We start from the raw sequence: 25560 nt of genomic DNA on the forward strand, positions 1-25560 counted from the left end.
GGGGAAGATAGAACTGCTTTGGAGTTTCGAAGATGTTCATGGTAAATTTTTAGGAATATGTATAAAACACTGCATTTCCAATAATGTGTTTATGCTATTTTTGTTCTAGCCAGAACTAGTTCATTTAGAGATTAGAATGTATAAGTACTAAATTACTTTGAATATGGAAGCATATATGGAATATATTGGAGCAGCACAGACAGAGGGAGGACAAAGTCTCTTCTCATCGTGGGTCGGGCCCTCCAAGTAAAGCAGGAGGTTGTCCCTTATTTACAGCCTCTTCACACTTTGGAAGTTACTAAAAAGGTATTAGGGAATGCACTTCAGACTAGATTGCAATTCTTCAGTAGTAATGAAAAGAAACCACTCCTGAAGGGTTAGAAGCTGTTAGCTCTATCTGTTCCAACACAAACCCTCTAAGCACTGAAACCCAAGGCTGGAAATTATTGTCCTCACCCTAGTTCTGACATAGTGTGTTTCTACTGGCAGTGAAGCTCCACGAGGTTCCAGTAGGCGAGGACAGAAATTGCAAGAGGCTAACTAGGCCTAACTTCTCTAAGCACCTACACTGATGATGGTTTCTGTTGTTCTTTTCCCTTGAGGGGTGGGTGTTAACCTTCTCCTAGTAAAGCTAAAACCACTTTCTTCCACATCTTCCTCCAACTTTCCCTACCCCCAATAGGAGAAAGGGGAAATGCCGGAAAAATGTGAAGGGGAAGGAAACTAGGGGACAGTAGATGAAAAGAGAGGGAATGAGGACCAAAGCATAAATAATGTTGAAGTAGGGAACTGAAGGGGACATGAAGCAAAGTGTAGGGAGCTAGGAACACTGCCCGGTGGTGCTTTGCCTGGAGGGGTGGCAAGGTAAGGGAGTGGAAGGAGTCCCTGCTGGAATTTCTCCTCTTGGTATTGTGGTGGCCAAACTGGCTAGGGCCAGGAAGAGGCTAGTGAGAAGATCCTGGGAATTGGTGAAGCCCAGGAAAGGGAAAAGTTCTGTTTAAGAAAGTGAAGGAGGAAGAGCAGACAACAGGAGTATTCGAAGGAGCGAAAAGTGGGACTACAGCCTAGCACACTCAAACGTTCACCAGGGTATTCCTCTCATTCCTGAGAAGGTATGAGTGGGAACAGACCAGTTAGCACTGCTGGTTTCATAGTCCACAGAGCGTTTTCCAGCCTTGCTGTCCAGTGGTCTGTGGAATTGACACAAAGTATGGGCTGTCCCACCAGGTTCCTCTACCCTCCTCTGGTCATATAAAGACCCACCATCATGCTTGTGAGTGGGACACAAGGGTGACGAGATGCGAGTGGTGGATCAGGATGGTTCTGTCCAAGTTGCTGTGTGTACAGTGCTGTTGCATATACACAGAAGGTGATACAATCCTTGGTCATTTAAGTCATTGTAGTTGAATAAGAGAAGCAAAAGATGCTTAGCAGGCTGAAATGGCTTCTTTACTTAAATAGATCAGATAAAATAGTGCCAGTGAGAACTGGACAGTGGGGGGGGACCACAGGGAGGGACTAAGGAAGAAGTGTTGGGAGCACTTATATTGGTGAAAGTCTCAGGTTGTTTATCTGTGATGAACACCGTACTTGAGGACTCAGTTCATTGGAGCAATGTCAGAGAGTACAGATCATTATTTTGAAATTGCAGGTGACAGGCAATTTTTCAGGCTGTCAGGAAGGGGCTACCCTTCAAAAAGTGGGTGGAGGAGAGAGAGGAGGAGACAGGAAATTGTAGATCGCTCAGCTTTATTTAACTTCTGCAAAGTGGTAGAATAAACCATCAAGCTTTCTGGAAGCACTTGGTGGAAAACTAAGATGGTGAGCAATTATTGTGGATGCATACAGAACAATCAAACCAACCTAAATTTCTCTGGTGATGGAATAACCGAAGTCATAGCTCTCAATTTAGTATAGCTTCCTGCAATGGGAGATTATTGTAGGCAGGCAAGAGAAGTGTGGCCTAAATAAAGCCTAAGGTGCAAAATTAGCTAAGAAATCATACCCTCTACTTACAAAAAGTAAACTTCAGAAAGTAGATATGGACTGAGATCCCATAAGGTTCCTCCTGAGTTCAGATTTTTTTCAATGTTTTTGTTAATGTCCTATGATAGAATAAATACTGGGTATACTGTAATCGAAGATGAGACAAAGCTAGGAGGGATGGTATGTAAATTTGAAGACAGAGTTGCCATTCAGAATTATTTTGTTAAACTAGAGAAATTAACTGAAAAAAATTAAGATGCATTTCAATGAGAACAAAGTACCAGGTTTTATACTTTCACAGGATGTTAAAGATGCAGTTACATAACAGTCTGTGGGAGAAAGATCTGGCTATAGTGAATCACAAGCTTATTCATCAACAACTTCACACTGTTGTCTAAAAAAGCAATCATACTGAGATAGATAGAAGGAGCGTCTAATACAAAATAATCTGTTACCCATTTAGTGACTGGAAGACCTGCTGGAAGATGGTGTACTTTTGGTTATGATGCTTTAAGAGGAATCTAGGCTGTTGGAGAGAGTCTAGAGGAGCATACCTAAACTGCCATTATCTAGAAAACAGTGTCTGAAGGTGGAGTAATTTTCAAATACTGGAAGGCTTCTCCAAGGAGAAGTAGAATAATCTGTTCACCAAAAGTAGGCTGTAAAGTAGAAGAGCCAATGGAAAAACTGCATTGGTGAAGATTTATTTTATGGATTAGAAAATAAAAACTTTATTATGAGAAGGATAAGATACCGAAGCATCTTGCTTATGGATACTGTGGCATCTCTGTAACTGGAGATTATGAAGAACAGTATTTTCAAATATCTGCTACGTACAAAGCCAGTATAATTCTGCCTTGGTCAGAGAAGTATGTTATCTTAGATTTCTGCTATCACTCTTTCATGATTTTTCTGAAGAAGATATGATACAAAGCGTTGTACTATATCTGTCTAACACTATCTGAAAAATTCTCGCTGGGAGGTTGTGCAGAAGACAGGGCATTGATCATTGTCAATCTGTTCTTTTAGGACACTAGGAGAAGCTTGGGCTCAGCTGAAGAAAAGTCTATCTGATGAAGCTGAGGTTCATCTCAAATTTTCTTCTAAGGTAAATAGTTATTCCTTTTGCAAAGATTTTTGCCCTGTAATTGATGTGGATTTCCTTTCAGTGCTTGTTCGTTGGGAAAATACACATGCATATGGTACAAATTTAGAAGAATCAATAAGCCGGTGAACAAACTTACTGAAATTCTGTCCATTTTTCCTGCCAAAATCAGTTTATTTCCTATACCTGATGAGTAAGTTAAAACACATCTAGCATTAATTTTTCATAAAAAGGAAAACTGATTCCAGAGGATGTTCACCTAGGGCTCTTAAGTTCCAGCCTGTTCAAGTAAATTTACCTAGAGTTTGTACAGATTACTTCTGTAGAGGAAGAAATAATATTTGGCTTCTCAACAAAAATCTACTGTGTCTATCTGGAAGGAAGAGAACCAGTAATTCAACGACTTTGTATCATTAGCCTTTCTGAAAAGTTCACTGGGAACTTAATTCATGTTATTTTTGGATCTTCTCTCAAGTGATGCCCAAGGAGATTTCTTGAACAAATTGTGGTATTTATCTGTTTTTTTTCCCACCACATGTGACATACTCTTTCATCCTGCTACATTATGTTAACTTCTGTGGGTGATCAAGTTCAATGCAGTGGCAGATACTGCATGCATAACAGCCGTGTTCTGGAGGAGAATTATAGCTCTGCACTGTTTGCAAGTGATTATGCAGAGGTTACTCAGGCAACCAGCTGCTGCCTTGGTAACCTACTGCTTTGCTTCCATCTTCAAACTGAGGGCTGTAATTAGTGAAATACTTTTTGCTCCCCATTGTCCTTCTGTATTGTTTTCCAAGAGGAAGAAATATACCCTAGAATGGTGTGTATGCATCTAGACAGGCAATGTATAGGGCCACTTTTATTATTTTACTTAAACCCTGCACAGAAACTCCTGTAGTATCCTCTGAACTCTCCCAACTGTTCCAGTACCTGCTTTGGGAGTTCCTAGTTCCAGCTTTCTTTTATTAACAGAATATATTTTAAACATACTGATTTTTGCTATTACATTCAGAGAAGTTATTCTTAGAGTAGTAATTATATTTCTTGTTGATAGTGGAACAAAACCATTCAGTGCTGGCACAAGCAGTCAGTACAGTGCAGAGCACACCAAGAGTATTCAAACATAAACACTAACCTTGAAGACATTGAACAACTTCCTTGACAGTCCTTTACGGTACTGTCACATTGGGGATTATGAACAGATCAGAGAAGGTGACAGCACTCTTGTGGCACTTGGAATGTAAAATGTTACTATGCTACTAATGCCTGTACAGACTGTCATGGCAGCTGTAGATGCACGCACACGAAGGATCCTTCAAGAAGGCTGTCATGGCACTGAACCTCTTGATTATCCCTCACTGAGCTCCAGGAGGCAGATTCTGCTAGAAGAGAAAGTGCACATGTGTTGGACTAGTTGAAGTCATGGCAGGCTGGCCTGGATATGATGGTGTGTTATCAGCAATTCTGGAAACGGTACTGATGGGGCAAAGATAAAAATAAGTACTTGTGAAATTAGAGGAAATTTTGAAGTGTCGTTTCTGATAACTCATCTATGTAGTTTGTCCAGCATCTAATACTATGATTAATCCTACGCCTCTTTTTGTCTAAGTCTCTGCTATACTGGTACAGAGATACAGGATCTCTGTCCTGATAACTTCTTTCAGCAAACTTCTTGAGATTTCGAGTCCTTTGTCACGTCTCACCTATTCAGTGATGGGTAAGTGTCAGAGTTGTCTGTATACACAGGTGCTTTAAATCTTTTCAACTTAGGATAGTAGTTCATGTTTTTTTTTTCATATTGCATGCATTTGAAAGTATTTTATCAAGATCTTCAAGCCAAATAAAAAGAGTAAATATGGCCAGCTATAATGCAACATTTAAAAGCCTGAGTCATTCACATGTGGATCTATTTTGATAGCTTATGGTACGTCTTTGAAGATGGAAGTTCAAGCAGGATAATGGTGCTAGAGGAAAGATGACAGCCTTCACTCAGAAGTCTGCTTCTTTGATTCCCAGAACACAAAATTGGAGAAAGCAGTTGCCTTGTTTAAATTTTTTGCCTCCTGGTGATGTGTTTCCCATCTTTAAGAGGTCCTCAGAATTTCCTGTCCCATTATAAACCATGTGAAATAAACAAGTATCTTTACTTTCTATAAGGCAAGTAGAACTACCAGTAAAATGCCCTCCTGTTTAGTGTGTCCCTGGCCCTGGAGATTTTTATAAAGGTTTTCACAGCAGTGTCTACTTATGTCAGATGAGTCAGGTTGCCACTTGTTCCACTGAGGATGATTGACTGGTGTTGTTTACCCAGGTTAATCCATTTATTATTGGAACAGTCTGAAGGGCATGAAGGTTGTTTAGCTACTTCAAAATCAGTTGGACACAAACATCTCTGTCAATTGTAATATATTGCCTCTGGAGTTCACTGAGGCCATACTGAGCTGCTCTCTGTTCCAGTTCTTGTCTTGTTGAGCATTGACAATGCTTCAGGCAGAGCTATGTGTATCTCTGTTCTTAAGAGAGATTGTGTAACCATGCTGGACCACAGAGTTGTGAACATGTCTTTATTATCTTGCCTGTGGCCATCCTGACGAGACAGTCGTAAAAATATTGTCCATAATTATCTAGTCTACACCCCCCAGTCAGAGTAGGACTATCGCCCACAGTGGATCAAGTCAACTACATCTTTGTCTAGCAGAATCTCGAATATCTCTAAGGACAGAGATTTTACAACCTCTCTGGTCAACCTGTTCCAGTGTCCAGCTACTATTCTGGTGACTTTTTTTTTTTAATTATGTTCAACGTGAACTTCACAAAGCTCAGTTGCCTGTTGTGACACTGCCTGGCTCTACAAAAAAGAATTCGGCTCTGTTACCATTGCACCTGACCTTCAGATACCTGTAGGCCGTATTAGATCACCATGGTGCCAGTCTTCATCTGTCTAAACAAGCTCTGCTTTAGGCTTGTTTAACCTCTCTAGGATATGCGCTGTAGGGCCCTGGCTGTCTTTGTAGCCTTGTTTTGCCAATTGACGGGGTTAACACAAAGGACACAGACACCAAGCTAAAGAAATGGGCTTATTTTACTTTAGTTTAAAGCAGCAGAAAGAATAAGCAAGGTAATGCACCTAGTCATTACTACATAAAGCTAGCTATAGTGATTAAGAAAGATCCATCACCAGTTGCCCTCCTACTTCACCATCCCGCCGACCCGTGCATCAGCTGGGGAGCCCCGTCCCAGCGAAGGGTCGCAGAGCCTTTCCTGGCAGCTGGGAAGTCCCACGCAGGGCGTCCGCTCGTAGGGGAGGTCTGTGTCTGTGCTGTGAGGGGGCCCGGCTCTTATACAGTTTAACAAACAAGTCTATACAAAACGCACAGGAGATATCTGGTAGATTGACATGCCTCACTCAGGTGTGTCCGGATCTGGCCAGGATCCGGGCACCTCTGAGGAGTTTCTGTTTTTCTTTACATTTGGGATTTATAGTTCCTTCCTGTTGTTTACTTATAGTTCCCAGGGATTGTTCCCAGGGTTGCATTTTCACGCTGATAAGATGCTGGTTGCTTCATGCTGCTGATAAGATGCTGGTTGCTGGTCAGGGGATTCACTCGGAAGTCAACCTTGGTTTGAGGCCGATTGTTTGGGCCTTTTTTGTTTCAAGCCTCTCTCCATTAAAAGGTTGTACTGAGCTTGAATGAAGTTTCCTTCTTTATTAAATGAGCACTGGAGAAAAGCAGAAAATACTTGCTTTCAGGGACTATTTGATACTACTGTACTGTCAGCCATGGCAGGTGATTATGGATCCATCTTGCCTGCACTGATGGAGTCCAGTATCCCCACAGGAGGGACAACAGAAAATAAATATTTAGTTGCTTCTGATGAGGTGAAATATTTGTATCCCTTCAGAGCACATTTCCTGGATGTCAAAACTGTGTATCAAAAGGCCAAAGAGCAATCTGATACAAACTGTCAGAGTTGAGTATTACTAACTGTCAAGTCCTGCTAAGTGATAAGTCACCTGTGCGGTCATGATGGATCTCTACCTAGTTCATTTCAGTGGTTTCTTGCTACTACTTAGAGTTTCAACTAAATACTCAGCCTTCTGTTTAGTCTCCCTTCTACTTCACAGAAATAAGTAAAATGTACCTTACTGGGTTTCTTTTCACTGTACAAAAAATGCAGATGTGTCGCCGTCGTCCACTTACCTTATTGCAGTCAGGGGTTAGTGGCTTTAGTCCCTGTACTTTTTATTTTTTAACAAAGTTGCATCAGTTAGGCCAGAATCAGAGCACCTCAGGTAGTGGTCTGGATATTGCCTGCAGTTTCATCTTAGGTGTAAGAAGAGAGATAAGATTTTATGGTGAGAGAGGAAGACAAGATTTCTGTTCTTTTGCTCCCTTCAGTAAATATTCCCTTAACAAAGCTGTCCTGCGAAAAGCAGAGTTTTGCAGTAGCTTCACTCGGAGGTCTCTTGGGGAAGAGAAGTGTTGCTGTATGATATTGCCTTTGACTGTCGTGTGTGCATTGTTTCTTCTCTGTCCTGAGCTCTGCTCAGCAGAAGAGCCAGGAATTCCTGCCCGGCTCCTCATTATTGCCATTTCTTCCTTTGTTTTCATTACTAGCTTCAGAGTGAGGTAGAGAAACCCCTGCTCAACTTCAGAGAGAACTTTAAGAAAGACATGAAGAAGTGTGACCACCATATTGCAGACTTACGAAAACATCTGGCCAGCCGTTATGCTGCAGTTGAAAAGGTGGGAGCAGAGAACAAACTGGAAAGTTTATGAGATAATGCTGATTTGGACAGAAAAGCAGCTGCCCGGTGAAAAGTTTCTGTTTCTCCACAAAGAAGCAAAAAGGTTTCTGCTGAGTGCTTTCTGCTGTTACACTTTCCTGGGGCCATAGACATCATTTGCTGCTTAGCTGAAATATGGGAAACTGGGAGCTACAGGCAGGGCTAGTGCATTACTGCTGAACTGACTTTTGTTTCATCCTCCCCTTTTCAGTCTGGGACAATATATTTCAAGTACACTTGATGAAAATACACCTTGCTCATGTGCATCTGGAAGTCACGCCTATTGCCCTCAAAATTTAAAAAACTTTGCCTTAGAATAGTATCAGTGTCAGGCCAAAGGCTCACCTGGCTTAGTATCCTCTCGTGCAGTAGCCAAAAGCAGATGGCCAAGGAAGGCAGCTCAAACTTGGCATGGCAAGTCACAAACCCTCTCCCACTTCCAGTTTTCTGCACATCACAGCCAACATCCTCGCCTGAAAAACTTAAGCAGCAGCAGCACCCTAGTCAGAGGCTGTTTTAACACGAACACCCAGTAGGTAACTGAGGTTGTGATTTAGGGAGAGTTATACCCACAGAAGGTGCTCTCTTGTCAGCAGCTGGCAGGAAACAGGGGATACCCATGCATTGGCTGTCAGGATGCTTATGCCAAATGGTATCTTCATGCAGTTTGCTCTTGGGTGTAAGATGGAAAGGGAAATACTGTGCTCAGTCAACACAGAAGGTTGTTTGGGCTTTCATTAAAGATTAGAGTGCACATGAGAAAGTTTGCCTGGGGATGTAACTGTTTGAGGATACACAAGGTTATTAGAGTCTATGTATGCAAGGAAGGCATTTTTCTGTAAAACAGTAAGTTCTTTACAGTCATATCTGCAAAGAAACACAATCCTCGGTAGGGATATTGAAAAGAACAAATTAAAATAGCCTTGAGAAGAAGGAATAGAAAACGGGAAATGCCATATCTGCAGTGTGCCTGATGAAGCACACAGCTTCTCACCAGATTGCTTTCCTTCAGCTCCCTCTTGTGATCTGCACAACCAAGCACAGGGTCTTCAAAACTGCAAGTTGAAAAAATTCAAGTAATGCCTCAAGATTATTGTAACTTGCAGGCTGGTGTGACTGTAGAAAACTGCAAGATGCTAGCAAAATATAATCACCCAAATTTAGTTTTAAACACTATAACTTGATAAAGAACAAATGTGATCTATTTTACAACAGGTCTGTGCCAAAAAGGTTATTTTTGTTCTGTGTATTTAGACAACCTCAGCAAATGAAGTGACAGCATGCATATGTGGGAATGATGTTTATTTAAGACACTTTACTAATTTGACTGTATACGCTCAGTAATGAAATTGCTAAATCAGCTTTTAAAAGCCTGAAGAACTTTAATTTAAATAATTGCTTGTAACCAGGTCTCAGGTTCTTGATTTCTACAGTACAAACTACTGTTGTCATGATCTTGAATAAGTTTTTCTGGAAAAAGTCTAAAAGTTCCTATTGTTAGAGTTTCTGATAAGTGTATATTGAATCCAGAAGGTACTTAAATTTTGCAAGGTACTTGAAATTCTTTCAACAACTTAGATCCTAAGAAAAGCAGATGTAAAAGGTATCTAGGTGATGCTGGTTAAGACATTTGGAAGAAGCTTCATCTCCCCTCTCTTCCAGAAATAGTGAGAAAGTTACTAAGAAACATGAAAGTCTGATGATGCCTTTTTTACTGTGCCTTTTTAAGAACCTATGAAGAGTTCAGATGCTTTCATGATTTGTTGGTGACAGCTGCTGTATGGTGGTAGGACACTTCTTTGAACACCACATGGTGTCCTAAGAACTTGAATTTCAGTTAGGACCCAGATTTATGCAGTTCCTGACTTCTTACTAGCAGATACTTGTGTGAAGGAGTCATAGATGGCTGAAAGCAGCTGGCATCTCTTTTCCTCTAAAACATGTGACTTCTTTAATTACTCCAAGGCCCGGAAAGCCTTGACAGAGAGACAGAAGGATCTAGAAATGAAAACGCAGCAGCTAGAGGTGAAGCTCAGCAACAAGACAGAAGAAGAAATTAAGAAAGCGAGACGGAAGTCCACTCAGGCAGGTGAGTACCTGTGTCTGTCAGTGATGGGAGGCAAGCACAGCCCCGTGAACAGCCGGAACAAGATGGGATGCAACTGCCCATCCACCAGCAAGTTTCTTGATTTTTAATATTGTAGCTATAAAGACAAAGTGAACCATGCTACAAATCTGTTTGATAGTAAATCCTTTGAAGAAACAAGCTCAGTTTTTCCAAGTCAGACATCACAAAATGATGATTTTGATAATTGGGGTGAGAACAGTAAAAGGAGGGTGAATTGTCCTTGTTTTTTGAAAGTGTGCTGAGATAACTGAATGTTTGTTCAAAGTCAGATTCAGAGAAGCTCAGCTGAGGATGTTTCTTTCTTAAATCACAGTTCCTTCCTTGGTTGTTTGCTAAATCATAGTCACCCACAACTATAGTGATGCCTATTATGCCTCCTGTTACCGTCTTTTTCCTTGAAAGTGAACTTTTTGTCTTTTTTCCACTGCTACCCAGCAATTAAAATTATTTCTGTTAAAGGAGTGCTGAAGATAATAGTAGTGTATGCTACGCTGTACTGCAGACACAGCTACTTGATATTTTACAGAGGCTCAAACCACTTCCACAGGATCCATCAGGAACTTTCTTGAGATCTGCAAAGCTGATATGTGCAGCTTTGTTAGTACCTTTGCTGAAAAGATGTTTTAACTAGAGCTTCCATGTTTCATCCCCTCATAGGTCCATTCCTTGGCAGAGTGGTACTTTGTAGTTCTGAGGCTTTTAAAACTTCAGGATAGCCTGTCTGGGTTTTGAGGAGACTGAGAAGAAACATTTGCAGTGTGACCATGTGTATAGACAACCATTTAAAGAGAAACAAAAGTTAAGTGGTATCGGCAGGAGGCTCCATGAGAGATTCTCTTTATCCGTTTGCAAATTCACATCCTCTCTGTGTTTTCTTGGGCCCTCAGAAATTGTTTGTAATAGATACTTATTGAACAAGCAAGGGAGAGCTGAAGATCAGATGGGAGTAACCCAGAGTTTGGTGTGAGTCTCCCTCACTGTGTGCCCCTGTAATGGTACGTGGCAGGGGAGGACTCGCCCTGTACCCACAGGTAGTGCTACCCAGCAGCTCAGCTAGGGTACTTGTGCACAGCAGAAGCATGTAGTGATCTTTGAAATGAGGCCTGCTGCAAGTGGACAATAGGACTAGAGAGCTCTCGACCAGACCATTCTACCATCCCACTGGTTACCGGTGTTACGTGGCATTGCTTTCTGCTCTCACGACTGTTCGTGTGTTTCGTGGCTTTTATGTTTCTGGCTGTACAGTGACTGAGATTCACTCGGGTGGGTGGAGGATAACCCCAAGTCAGATAGCTCCTGAGGAGGCTCCTGGAGTGTGGGAGCCATTAGTTCTGACTTGTCATGTTAAGAGTAGGCATCCCTCGTCTAGGCGGGTAAGCTTACTGTCAAGTTTTAAGCCCTGACTCCTGGTTTCTTCATAGAGTTTGGTTGCCACACCAACTTCAAATCCATGAGAGACTTCCAGATGCATTTACTTATTTGACACTAGTTTGGTCAATGGAGTCCTGTTCTTAAAGCTTGATTCATCCCTGGTTTATGTATAAATACCTTTTACATCTAAAAGAGTAGGATGAATTTGAGCCCTGGACCTAGGCATCAAACCATTAAGGAAAGTGTAACTGAGCTTCATTTAAAGAAGAAAAGGAATTTACTAGTTGGAAATCAGTAATCTCTGAGAGATGCCTTCCAGGAATTTTCACCCACCTTTCCCTCTCTGTCAGAGCAAAGTCCTGCAACAAAGAAAAAGTTTAAATAATCACAGGTTATTGCGTTAGTGCCCTGAACACGGGAGGAAGCCAGAGCTCAACTGGAATTACGCATCCTCAGAGTCTGGAGAATGCATGAGTGCGCAGCTGGGTTGAGGTTGCAAATAAGCATCCCTTGATCTCAAACAGTTTGAGCCTGATGCTTTGCTCCTGTTTTAAACAGACCTGTCTGTTTAGAATGCAGGCTCACCTGCAGAGTGCTACCCTGCAGCTCAATAACTCATTGTTATTGATTTCCCATTTTAATTATTTTGTTTTTCATATATAACTTTCTGTCTCTGACCTTTTCTAAAAACAGAAGTAACTTGTTTTTATAGTTATGGTCATTACGTAAAATATGACTTAATGTTCATATTTTCCTTTTAAAATATTACCATTCCCTCTCATCCTTTCTCACCCTAATCACCTGATCTTTTACCACACATGAAGTACATGCATTTTGTTGAAATTTTGTTGCACATAACAAATACCATGTAACAGAAATGTCTTCAGTTCCACCAAGACTGGCCTTCAAACCCTCTGGGTCTGTCTACAAAACTTGACTTGCAGTTTTCTTCTAAGCTCTGTAACACTGCCTGAAGAAGACTAATGTGCTGCTATGTTCAACTTTTCAGGAGATGACCTGATGCGCTGCGTGGATCTTTACAATCAAGCCCAGTCTAAGTGGTTTGAGGAAATGGTGACCACCACTCTGGTATGTAGCTCTGTGTAGCCTCTTACATGTATAACATTGAAAAATTGTCAATAGCATACAGCATTCATCACTCAATGCTAGTTACAGTGCAAAGCAGTGGGGAAAAACTGGGTGATAAATCTCCCATTGTATTTCCCATTCACAGTTCCAAGAAAAACTTGTATCATTAGAGTAGGGAAGAAATAATTGTTTCTTTGCAGAAGGCATTAAGCCAGATCAGGGCTTCTTAGGGACCAGAACACTGGAATTGTCCCCAGGAAGAATGAAGTAATGCACAGGGAAGACATGGAAAAATGTGATAAATCACTGAATCCATTTATAAATTAATGAATTTTTGTATTCCATGATTTTACAATTTCTTCACAAGTGCTGCCAGCTCAGAAGAGGCATGTTTTAATTGCCTATTGTTCTGTTTCTCTAAAGATAATACAGCTCACAGTATTCACCCTAGGGCATGTACCTTGGGATTAGTCACCAAGACGCCAAGATAAAGCTTTGATGTGCTGTATTCCTTGAAATACCTGTACTGTGGCTTAGGGCTCCTCTCTCGTATCATTCCTTAGAGTCCTTTTGGACAACAGCCATTTGCTTTCAAAAGTGGGAAATAAAAATGTCTTTTGCATGCATTTTTCTTATTGGACAAACACAAAACTCTAAACTCCTCCTAATAGGAGGCAGGGTAATAAATTGCTCAGCATTTGGAAGTATGTCAGTGCAATATTTAAACTGCAGTAAATAAATAAAGGCAGATGGGTGAGTGGAAAACCAGGAGGTAGGTATCTTCCCAAAAGCAGAACAAGAGAGAAAACGTTGGCTGTTCCTATACATAAGGGATCTGATTCTCTTACCTTCACTGGTGGTTTCTTACTGATGAAAATGATACTGACCATCAGTTCCACTGTGTCCAGATACAGCCAGGTATATGTTAGCCGCATATTTGCTCCCAGAGAAGTATGACTTATAAGAGTGCTAGTAGATAGCTGAAGAGGGAAGTCATAGCTTGCAGGCTGCACAGCAGGTTTGTCAGTTGTGAAACTCAGGCTGAGAAGCATTTGAGGGTAACTTCTGGTGTGCATGAATAGAAAACCTAAATTGGAAAACAGTCTGCATCTGATCAGCTCAGATACAGATTAGTTCACATGGAATACAAAGTTGAGAGAGTCAAGGTCTGAAGATTTGTATTTCCTCGTGTACTCTCCTCCCCGAAGCTTCTGGTGCAGATAGAATGCACGTTCTGTATATGTCATGCTTACTGACGCTAGCACACTTGGTTCTGCCTTCTGGTTCTGCGCATCTGTGCCCTAGGGAAGTCTGAGTTCAAAGCGGATCATTTTTTCCATAAGAGCAGTACATGAACTGGCAACAGCAGTAGGAGCTCAGTGTATTTCAGTCTTATCCATACCATAAGCTCCTTTGCTCTTCTTTCTCCCCATCCAGATAGTCTGCCACGTGAGATTTTTGTGCTATAATGAAGGATCTGTTTCCCAAAAGACATTTAACAAATTGCAGATAGCATAAAGAAGGCAATGTAGCAGCCTGCGTACTTGTATATGCTCAGGTTGCACTCCGCCACGATGCCCAGTAAGTGAACACAAGAAATGCCCTCTGAAGCAAGTTTTTTAAGTTTTGGCCCCACTGATATCCCTGTGAATACAGACCTTTCTAGTGATACAGCAAAGTCCATTACAGTATGTCTTTAAAGGCAGAATTCCGCAGCATGTTGCTTCCACTGCTGCCACTCAGGTGGACAAGGAGTGACTAAATACAGATTTTGGGGTATAATATCAGAATGCAGGAGAAAAAGGAGGCAAAAAAATCAGGAGGAAAGTTAGAAATCACTTGCCTTTTCAATTGAAGCATTGCTGGGATCTGCTTACTGCCAGCTGAGTGAGGTGGAGACTTGTCCCTGCTCATCACGTGGTAAACAGATAAAGCTGCTCTTACAGGTGTCTGGTTAAACCAAGGGCACTTAGGTCCTCTGAGCCATACACCCCAATGTGGTCTCCAGCTTCCCCAAGGAATCACTGTAACTTCTGGAGCTATCAACAAAGCATGAAAAGCAGGCAACAGATTCCCTCTTGCTTGCAGCATCCCTGAAGACAGTAGCTCCTCTCTTTGCCATAGTTGTCTCAATTTTGGAAAGGTTTTGACCTTCTTTTCTGTCAGCTCAGGCTGAAGTGACTTCTGTTGTTTGATGTCTCTTGATTCTCTGCAAATCAGAGGGATGTGCAACCACAGAGTTCAGCTCCAAAGTGTGACCCTGGGGTAGTATCACACTGACTAGAAACCTTTTGTGTGTCATCCCTTCTCTGGACCTTTAAGCTCAGCTTCCAAGAAAAATATGGACTTTATTTTTCTTTGTGTCCAGGAGCTTGAGAGACTAGAAGTTGAAAGGGTAGAGATGATTCGGCAGCATCTTTGCCAGTATACACAGCTGCGGCATGAGACGGACATGTTCAACCAAAGTGTAAGTCTGCTTTTTGTTCAGTCCCTCTGGTCTTTGCTGCCCTTCAGCTGAGCAGAACAGTCCCTATCCTGATCTGACTGACTTATTTCAAAAGGAGATGTGAAAAGTGTATACAGTCATCTTGTTAGTTAGCAGCAGTACTGTACTGCCACTCTACAGTCCTGCTTCTCCAAGACTTTCTGATTCTGGTTACATTTCATACTGCTGGATCACATCTTTCTGCCGGGAGAGGCACAATGAATTGAATTACATTTGGCCAGCATGAGCCATTATTAGCTCTCCCAGCTTGATGCACTATGCCTTGAGCTGTTCTTGCAAGGAGGATGATAAATAGTTGCACTGTTGGGGGAGGGAGTATATATTTTTTTCTTATTAAAAAACTGTCTGGTTTTCAAATATTAAAATATGGGGGAAGTATGCTGACCTCAGTACATGGTTGTATTTGGTGTAAGGTACAGATTGCAGAACAGGAGTCAGAGATTGACTGGCCAATGCCTGGCATAAGAAGCTCTACGTGACACTAAAAGTCTGCCTCTTTGCATCCCGCTACAAGGCTTCACATTCAGATCTGGCTGTTTTCCACCAAGTCTCGTGTACATGCAGTTCTCACTTGTCTGCAAATGCGACGTAGGCATGCCCATAGATGCGCTCTAAGCTTCAGAGCAATGACTGTCTCTGCTTGAAATGTGCCCTTGACATTTTGATTCTTGTTTTGTTTGTTTTAGACAGTAGAGCTTGTGGATCAGTTGCTTCGGAAAGTGGATCCTGCCAAAGACAGGGAACTGTGGGTAAAAGAACACAAAACTGGAGATATCCGACCTGTGGACATGGAAATATAGACTGATCTGTAATTCTGTGTGATGAGACCACTTAATTAGCCAGGCTAATGTTTGTTTTTTAAGGGTCAGAAGAGCATAGGGAAAAGGTTGTTCCACTACCAGACACCTTGTATTTTATGCCTGTACTGGCTATCTCTGTTACATTTAGTCATTAAAATGGTCCTCATTGTGCTAAGCCTTAAGCACCAGACATTCCAGGGTGAAGAAACCAGATGTGTGCTTCCTACCAGAGGTTCCCAGTTGCACGCAGCTTCCAGAAGAAATCTGCTTTCTGGAACAGAGCTCTTTGTACTTCAGTGACTTTGTGCTAACATCCCTTGCATGACTATCTTTATACCGTATGTTAGAACAACCATGCAGTGAGCCTCTGGCCAACAAGTAGATAATGAACATGAGGCAGGAAGCAAGGAAATCCTGATCATGAATCCCAGGTCTGTCACTGACTGCTTTCATGGCCATAGGCAAGTCAGTTAACTTTTCTGGTTCCCCCATCTATAAAATACACATATCTCACAGCAATGTTGTGCAAATATATTTCATATAATACAGTTTCCCACCATGGCAGTGAAGTGATGGCCCTTCTCCCAAAATCTGTGGAGAAGACTCCTGGGTTTCCTGTTTTATACTCCCTCTCAGGGATACATAAACCCATTATCAACATGATTTCTGTTCTAGGCCAATCAATAAGGCTGAAAGTGCTACCATCACTGTTATTTATCAGGAAAGACTTGGTTGTGCTATACCTACCTCATTAGCTGTCTGAGTGCCCTCAATGACAGAAAGAGGTTATATACCAAGGAATAAATGAGATGTTCAAAACCCTTCCTGCTTATGCAAGATGTTTTCTCACAGAATCTCCTTAAAGACAGTCCTCTAACATTTTATTTGGGATCCAGGTTTAAATCACACTTTGTTAGTTCTTTCAGGTGAATATCACAGCCTTTAGGTGTCTTTAATTACCAGGTTTGTCTAGCTAAATTGTGGGGTTTATCTTTATAGAGCCTGATTTTCAAAGGTGCCATGAATGCTAGATTGCATTAAATGTAGATCTAGGTGCCCAGCACTTCTGCAGCATTAGATTCTTAACCTTGTTTTTTTCCTTTGTTACCCTTATTGCAAACTACCAAAAATTCAACACTGCTCTTGGCACATAGTGTTACGTAGTTTGGAGACTGGTTTTGAAAAGGTATAAATTTTCTTCCTCTGATGTTCATTCTGATTGATTATTCAGTGTTGCTGTTAATATATTTTGCAGCATTTCATACAAGGCCAAGATTCTTAAGATTTTGCTCACCTTCATTCTCACCACTGTGGCTCTTGGTGATTACTGTGGTGTTATCTGCAATTTCCCAAGCCATACTATTGCATTTGACCCACAATCATGCTCCACTTGATCTCATTGTTACCATCATTTTTCTCCCCAGCACCAAGACTGCAACCTTCTTCTGTTCTACTACTATTCTAGGTTTTTGTTCAGCAGCCTCAAAGTGCTGTGGTTAGATCATTGAGAATTAATATTCCCCATTATAAATACAAACAGACATGGAGAAGTCTTATCTGAAACACATTTTCAGTAATGCTGCAGTGATTGTTTTTCTGGTTTGCTATTTCAAACTGAATTCTCTTGTGTTTTCCTATTGTTCCCTTTTTCTCAACCACTTCTTTACCAGTATAGATTCATTCCTGTCTTGCAAATGCCTCCACAACCCACTTTTCTGCTGTGTCATTGAACTTTATAAACCTTTGCATGTTGGCAGGTGCAATGTCATGACTGCTTCATGCTCAGGATCGTTATTCCTGGTGTGGCACCTCCCGTACTGCACTTCCACTACACACTTCTGTTTTATTTTCAGTGTTGTAAGAATCCAGCACCCTATTACGTGAATCTCACCTAAGTTCCTGCAAAGACCATTGCAATACAAATGGAACACAGTTTGCCAAAGCGTCACATAGTCCTTCAGCTCAGAGTACATACGCTTCCCTAGCCTCCTTTTCTGCTGCTCAACCAGGAAAGTTTTGTGATGATTTCTCCTTTTTGATTGTCCTATTGATTCACCCTGTCCCAATAATTTTTTTGGCATACCAATGTATACTTTTTCTGTCTCTACCATGCACTTTGGAGGACAGGCACTTTTTTTTTCTTTTTTTTTTTTTTTTTTTTTCATTGAAAAACACAGGTGTAGGGTGAGCTTTCAAAACTTTGATGGCCAAAAATAACTGGAGTATTTAAGTGCTTCATCTCAGGTCAGCCCCTGTATTCTAAGTTCTATTGTAAATTAAAATGAGCAATCTTAATGACGCCTCACCACATTCTTGTTTTGATTGCAAAACCAAGCTAGTTGTGCACTTTATACAGTATTATTAATAAATACCTGAAATAATGTGTTATCAATTACACTTTATTTTTCCTCTTTCTTTAAAGATGTTTGTTATTTTATCTGTTTTTGGACTGGAAATACTGTCCATTAGCACAAATTTCTCTGAGGACTGAAATGTATTTTGGTTCCTCTACTAAAGTGTATTTAAGATGCTCTCAATTCTCAACTGTATTTTCTGGTAAATTTTTTTATCACTTTTGCTTTACTTCCAGGCAGTTTTCCTACTTGTAGTTTTTGGTCCATTTGAAATGTTGCAGGAATGTGTAAGATGCACAAAGCAATAATTCTCTTGATGGAATCTGTATCTTTCTTTCACTTCAGTAATCTGAGGAGAGCACGTGCACCTGGCGGTTAATCTTTACCAGGCCCAGCAAACTTGTGGAATACTGTTCTGCAACAAATGAGATGCTTCCTTTACAAGACTTCCATCTGTGATCAGTGGAAGTGTTCGGGAAGTTTTGCTGTTGCTTGTAGACAGTTTCCAGTTTATTTCTTGCAAAATGTGATACTCCCTTGTGATACGACACTGCAGACAGTGGGATCAGTGTTACCCGGCTCATTCAGTTCTCTGGCTGATGGGTCCTGGACAGTGTGATGCCTTACAAGGCAGGGGGTGCTGGAGCCCCTGTGCTTCTGAACAGACAGCATCTTCAAAGAAGGTAGTGGCATGTTTGAAGGGAAGCATGGGTGCCTGCCCTTGTGTTTGTTCCTAACGAGGTGACTTCAGGAGTTTCACCATTGCTCTAGTCATCTTCCACTGAGTTTCAAAAATGCAGTTAAACCCAGTAATTCCTTGTGCAATGGCTCATCCTAAACAGCTGCTTCTTCAGAACAAGATCGAACTTCATGTTACGTTAAAATAGTTAGCATGCGAAAAGCATGATGATGTTGAAATGTAACTGATTAATAGGAATAGCAAAGTAAATCTTTTGCCTCTATAGGTACTGAGCTTAAGGGTCATCTCATTTCATTTGGCAGGTGGGCTCACGCACTTGATGCAAGTTTTTACTATTTTAGTCCCTACAGGTATCAGTCTTTTTTTACTGAGTGACAGGGCTGTCTTACATCTTCATATGGGTCTGTGTTTAAGTGAGCTTTTGATTAGTACTGTTTGCTTTCACCTGAGGAGGTACAATTAGTGGGAATTTGCCTCTGGTTCTTATTTGGTAGCTCTGCTTGTCCAGGTTTTTGTTGAAGCCACTTGCGTTTCAGGAGTCCTGCCACTCCTGAGGAGCTCCCTCTTTATCTGAGTGATGCTGTCATGTACTTGTCTCGTGCTGCCAAGCCTCTGGCTTCCTGGCAATCTCAGCTTCAGCTAGAGCCTTTTGGCCCTTGTCTGAGCTCAAGGGCTTTGTGAATTCCTACAACTTTGAATCCTACAACTTTGAATCTATTGAGTGTCATGACTCAAGTGCCAGAGCTGGTGAAGTACTTAGCAGCTGTAACCTCAGCTGCCATACAGAATGAGAATATTTTATTCATCATCCATACCAGCCTGCCTATGTCTTCAAAGCCATCTTCTGGCATAGTTACTCAATAGAGAGTCCTTGTTAGATGTCTTTCTCTAAGGTATTCTTTCAGCTTATTTCCTAATAGAACTCATCCTGGATCCAGTGATATCCTAACAGCAGTGAAAGTCATATGGAAATCCCTGTTATGTTTCTAGAATACTTTTTCCCCCTCTGCAGCCCTGCCTGAACTTCTGTGGTGTGTTGCACAGTTACAGCAAATGCTGAAATTGTTCTTCCTTTTGTGCATAACAGGCAGCGTGCAAACTTGTGCTCTGGTTCTCTTTACCCTTTATGCCTCTGTGCAGTGTCATGTTGCAGAATTACTTGCTTTTTGTTTAACTGCCAGCTCCATCCTGTAATATCAGTGCGTGTAGCTGTCTTGTAACAGTGAACTGTGCTCAGATCATCTCTTCTTTGTTTGGTAGGGGCTTTTTTTCCTAACAGAAAATTTCTGTAAAGCATTCATAGATGGCTTTTACATGTTCAGTAGCAGTCATAATTTCTCAGACCTTCTCAGAACATCTTTAAATTTGTCCCTGTTTTTAATGTCATTATTTTAAAAATTGCTGTAAGATAGACTCTATATAGAAATGAGCATTCTTCTTTTCACCTGCTCTTTGGAAGTGCTCGGCACTCAGAGATTTCTTGGAACACAACAGGAAGCTTGTAGGTGTTAAGAGACTTTGAAAATCAGGCTAACAAATAGAAATGCATAAGACTCTTTTTTCCTTAGTTGTTGAGTACATGCATAAGGTAAACATTAAGAAATGAGAACCTCAAATATTTAATGTATAAGACTTAGCTGCTATATGTGCAGTTCCAAGCAGATCCATGAGTGACCCTTTGTCAGGCTGTGATAGGAGTGCAGATTTAGAGCATGGGCCTGCAGCTTACCTTTTGATGCAGCTGTAAAAACCCATATCCAAAATGAAGTGAAAAAGTAGCTCTACCCATCTATTTCTTCAGTCACACACAGGGAAAAAAAGAGCACTGCTTACCCAGGTGGGTCCTTCACTATCAAGCACCTTAAGAAATCCAGACCAGCACCTTGAAGGTCCCCCTGGAATGAGTTAGATGTGACTTCTTGGTGTGATCAATTGATTGTTTTCTTCTGAATTGAAAACATATTTGCTATTTTATAGTAGCTAGTGTGCTTTTGTTGCACTAGCGCAGCCTGCCAGATCTGTTCCCAGAGATGGCAGTCCTGGTCTCCCTTACACTTCTGCTTTGCAAGAACTAGGTCTTCAAAAGACAATGTCAAAAAGGCAGTTTTCAAAACAATGAACTTTAATGATCACAGTCCTTTCTGGAAATTCTGTAGGCTTTTTGCTACCTAACGTGTTGAAATAGGAGAATGAGGTCCTGGAGGTTGCTGAAGCATTGCTATAAATGGCTCTTGCTGTGTGGGCATTCCTCCCATATAGTGTAGGGAGTGGTACACAGGTCCTTTTTTGCACAACATAGGTATCTGACACTGACATTTTACCAGAGGAGCCTGCTGGTCACATTTAAATTAACCACGTGGTTAATAGTCACGGACAAACTCAGATTAAAAAGAGACACATAGGGCAGGAAAATATTTAGCTGCCCCAGTGGTATTTGAGCTTCTCGACATGAGGCACTCACCTCCCTCAGACCCTGACAGGTCCAGTAACAGGCTCATCAGTCTCTGAATTCTGCCTAGCATCTGGAAATCAGTGATTAAATGTTCCCTTGTCGCTATTGCTTGATAACAGGTCTCTGCAACTAGCACCTGATTGTGCCAGTAGGAGTCCAGTATGTGGCAATGCCACACTGATGACTGCAGAATGTTTTTTGGCATTTGGCAGCACTGTGATGTCCTGAGCCCTTGCACTGAACTGACAGTAAGTCAGGTGGAAATGTACTCCAGGATCTTGGAGCACACAGTCTTTCTGTTGCATAATGGTGATGAAGTCTTTCCTGTCAGCAAATCCTTGTCTTTTCCTGAGAAGCACTATTGTTTAAATAATATTCATTACTTTGTCTTATAGTAGATCTTATTCATATAAATGTGCATCTTTCAGTTCTTATTTTTTCCTCTTCATTGTTACTGTCGCCAACCCTCCATCATTGAGATACATCAGTTTTCAGGATCTTTTCTTTATTTTTAAATTTTCATAGAACATCTCTGTTGCTTTAACGTGCTGACCAAACTTCATGCTTTTGGATATTTTCTGAGAGTGGTAAGTGCATACTTTTTGGAGGGGTTATTTGGGGTTTTGTTTTGGATTTTTCTTATTAGCCACCAGGTTTGGAAGTGCAATGACTCCTTTTTGTGCTAGTCACAGTTTCTTTTTTCTTCCTGGATGTTTTTGCTGAAGGGACCAACACATAGCACAATTTGACATAAATTTCTAATCCCATGTGTTCCTCAAGGCAGAAACCTTTTGTGCCTAATGATGCATCTGATTCTAAATACATGAATAAAAACTTTCATAGACCAATAAAAAATAAGTCTTAGGTTAACTGCATAATAATTACAAAAAAATATTTAAATTTGAAATGTTCTTATTTAATTCCCTCAACTTACATTACATTGAACTGTTTTAGGTGCATCATAAGAGACAAACTCAGTGGATATTCAGAACAAAAGCTTTTCAGCTGCTGTATTCAGGTTCAATGAGTGAACAAGACTATAATTTTGAATATATGCAGTCTTTCAGGGCTACTGATTTAACAAGTAATGGCTTATATCACAACCCTACTAAAATTCTGCTAGTAGTTTCCCTTGAAGTGCCTTTTAAATTGTACCTGCTACAAGCATGTAAAATATACAGATTTACCCTGCAAATTTGCAAAACTCGGGAGCAGTCCGTATGCACAGATCTGTGCAGGATTCTCAACCTTTCTTCCTTGCTCTCTACTGTGCACTCTTTTAGGACATGCACGTATCCAGTAGACCTGCCTTTGTCTCACTGATCATTTACTGTCCAGCACAGTCATCCTAAATTCTCAATGCTGAAAATGGAGCACAAAATGTTAGACTTGAAAGCAACTGCATTGAAGGAGCGTTGCTAACCTAATTTTCTGGCACATCCTTCAGTATAGGGGTCTCAGTTGAATAAGCAAGGAATTCTGCATAAGAATTGCTGAAAAGAAGTTTTCTGGTACTGGAAGTCTAAAGCTGAATAGTGATTTTGAGGATCTTGCATCTGCATGACATGACAATCTTAATCATTTGAATTTGGGAACTCTTGACCTAAAGGCCCTTGATCCTTAGTAGTTTTTTTGATGTGATGGCTGAGATTTTCAGAATAGCCTAAGGAATTTGGATGTCCTTATACCACTCTTATTCCAGCAGATCAAAAACACTCTTTAGGGACAGTAACCTCTATCCATTATGAAAAAAACAGGTACTAGCATTGGACAAATATTTTCTTCTCCTTAGATAGTTTCCTTTCTTTCAGTAGCCAAAGACAGTGTGAAAAAAACACAGAACAGTATTGCAGGCATTCTAGCAGCAGGGATTAAAAGGCAGGCTGGATCACCAGTCATACACTAAACCAGAGTTTTCTACTAAAATAAAGTTGCTTATTTGGTGCTTTTTGTGTAACTTCTGCTAAATATTTCTAAATTTCTAGGAAAGTTGTCCTATGCCATTACTAATGATTTATTTTTAAAGATGTTTAACCAAAATTTTATAGCTTCCCATAAATTTTGGCTGAATAGACCCCTTAAATAATGTATCATGCAGCCTCTGTCTGGGTAACTAGTAAATCTTGGATCATTGTGCAAATTATAGGATGGCTTTTGTTCCATAACGATACATGAAGGAATCACTTACTGTACTTAAGAAGTTGAATGTAGAAATGATTTAAGGGGCAGATCTTCAGCTCAGGTAAACTGGCAGAGTTTGGTGGAAGCTACTTTACGTCAGCTGTGGATCTTGTCCTTCAGTGTTGAAGGCTTTTCCTATACATAATTTTTTTGTCTTACTGTAAAACAATTTCATATGGTTAAACTGTATTTTCCTATATTGTTCTGCAAGTTTATATGAACCACAGTGCTCATCTCATCTCTTGTAAAATAAACTGTACAGAGACACATTGAGCATGGAAACTGTCTTTACCCGCTTGCTTTTTCTTCTACCAAAGCCACACACCTTTTGAATGCAATATCATGAAAGAAGACCTGAGGTGCCATATGCACATTTAGTGCTTTGTTGATACCAGCTTAACGCTGCTTGAATTTGCAATCACATCACTCGGGTGTAATCTACTTGTACTTATCCTTTTTAAGTCTTTGCATGATATTCAGGTGAGTAAGGTCCCTAAAATTTCATTTTTATTAGGAAATCAATTTAAGAAACACTTCCAGTTAAGTGTTTTTTATGAAGAGGGCAAGCTGATCATGATCAGTCTTGAAAGCAACTGCTGTGAAATGGGTATTCTTTAAATGATTTGTAAGTCTTCTATACCCGGTCAGTCCTTTACCTGCAAGTTCCACGTGCCTCTTGAAGCTTAGTTGAAGAGAAAACACTGTCGTAAAATGTTGTTCTTAATAAATTGTTCTACTTTGAATATTTGAGTTATCATGCATGCTGGCAGGTTTTCTGACAAAGTCAAAATCAGCCTTACCAAAATCCTGTCTAATCCAACAACTGTCTTCAAAAGTGACCAACATAGGCTACTGCTATAGAAGCAGAGCTCAGAGCAAGCGGGTGTTGCAGTTCTGCAGAACACGAGCCCACCTTCCCAGCAGCGTGTGACTCTGACTTTGGAGGTGATGGCATTGTCCACACCCCTCATGAACCTCAGTGGAGCTTTCTTCTAAGAATTTGTCTGGTTTTGAACTCATGTAAAAATTTAGTTTTTGCAACCACCTGCTGAATAACATCCCACAGCTCCATGGTGTGTTTGTACGCTCGTATGGTAAGTAGTTGCAGAGATGTGCCCATGCTTCTCAGAAAAGGAGAAGGAAGGTAAGATACTGAAAAAGTTCCATGTGGAAGCTTGGTTTTAACAGCAGCAGAGTCTTTGACCTTGCCCAAGGTAGCCTAAATCTGTTAAAAAAATCACAGAATGCTGTTTCACATGTTGGTGCATGGTATAGACCAGCTTGATGGTACAATTCTCCATGTACATTTAATTGAAACTTAACAGCAAAAAGAATTTTCGCTTGTGGAGGACTTCGATACAGCTTTGAAACCCAGGGTGGGGAGTTACTGTACAAGCCATGATGCTTATTTGCTACACTGGTGTAGTGCTACTGCTCAGAAAAACAAAACAGCGAAAGGACCAGAATGGACGGTGGAAGTAGGAGGGTGAAAGCCTTGTAGTATGTGACATTTAGATATAAAGGACAGGGTGTTTTACTCCATTCTGCACAGGAATACCTGTGCTAAACTTTTGCAACAAAAATAACTTAAAAATCAGCTTGGATTCCACTGTACAATTAAGCCTTTGACACTCACATTCCTCAGAAGTAGAAAGCAAGCTGCAAGGGCATCGGTGAGGAGATTTGATTTCAGACCACTTTTGAGACCAACAAGTAGACATGCTTTGTGCCTTAAGATGTTACCTAATACTGAGAAGTTCCTGTTAATTATAAATAGAATTATGTCAACAAAGTCTGCATCTTTTGCTCATCAGCAATGTGATGCTGAAATCTCCAGATAAATAGAAGTTTTCTACATGGTCAACTGCACAGTATGTTAGGAGTGTCCCAAATTCTACTTTATTGCAAATACCAGTCTTGTGTTGGCAAATGAATGCCTCTTTCCCTGTTCACAGTTTGGGGTTTTGCATGGGGTCTTATGTCCAAGAAGCTAAAGACTCATATTAAATTGTCACTCCTAACTCATCTGAAGTCCAGGGGTATGAAGCCTTTTTCTCAACAGCAGTCTACATCTTTCATCTTTTCACAGCCTGCAT

At 40.8% G+C, this 25560-nt stretch overlaps 1 protein-coding gene across 4 annotated transcripts in view; it reads left to right on the forward strand.

Moving 5' to 3' along the window:
* The window catches only part of GAS7 (growth arrest specific 7), a 105977-nt gene extending 82231 nt beyond the window's left edge, over nucleotides 1–23746 (forward strand). For all 4 annotated transcript variants that reach the window (XM_042802543.1, XM_042802540.1, XM_042802542.1 and 1 more), the window contains 6 exons: nucleotides 3016–3094; nucleotides 7714–7842; nucleotides 9849–9972; nucleotides 12392–12471; nucleotides 14840–14938; nucleotides 15664–23746. In XM_042802543.1, coding sequence (XP_042658477.1) covers nucleotides 3016–3094; nucleotides 7714–7842; nucleotides 9849–9972; nucleotides 12392–12471; nucleotides 14840–14938; nucleotides 15664–15777 — 625 coding nt within the window. In that variant the 3' untranslated portion in view covers nucleotides 15778–23746. The remainder of the gene's footprint in view (nucleotides 1–3015; nucleotides 3095–7713; nucleotides 7843–9848; nucleotides 9973–12391; nucleotides 12472–14839; nucleotides 14939–15663) is intronic.
* The last annotated feature ends 1814 nt before the right edge of the window (nucleotides 23747–25560 follow it).

Source organism: Tyto alba, unplaced genomic scaffold (genome assembly GCF_018691265.1).
Source record: "Tyto alba isolate M040663 unplaced genomic scaffold, T.alba_DEE_v4.0 Super-Scaffold_39, whole genome shotgun sequence".
Taxonomy (NCBI): domain Eukaryota; kingdom Metazoa; phylum Chordata; class Aves; order Strigiformes; family Tytonidae; genus Tyto; species Tyto alba.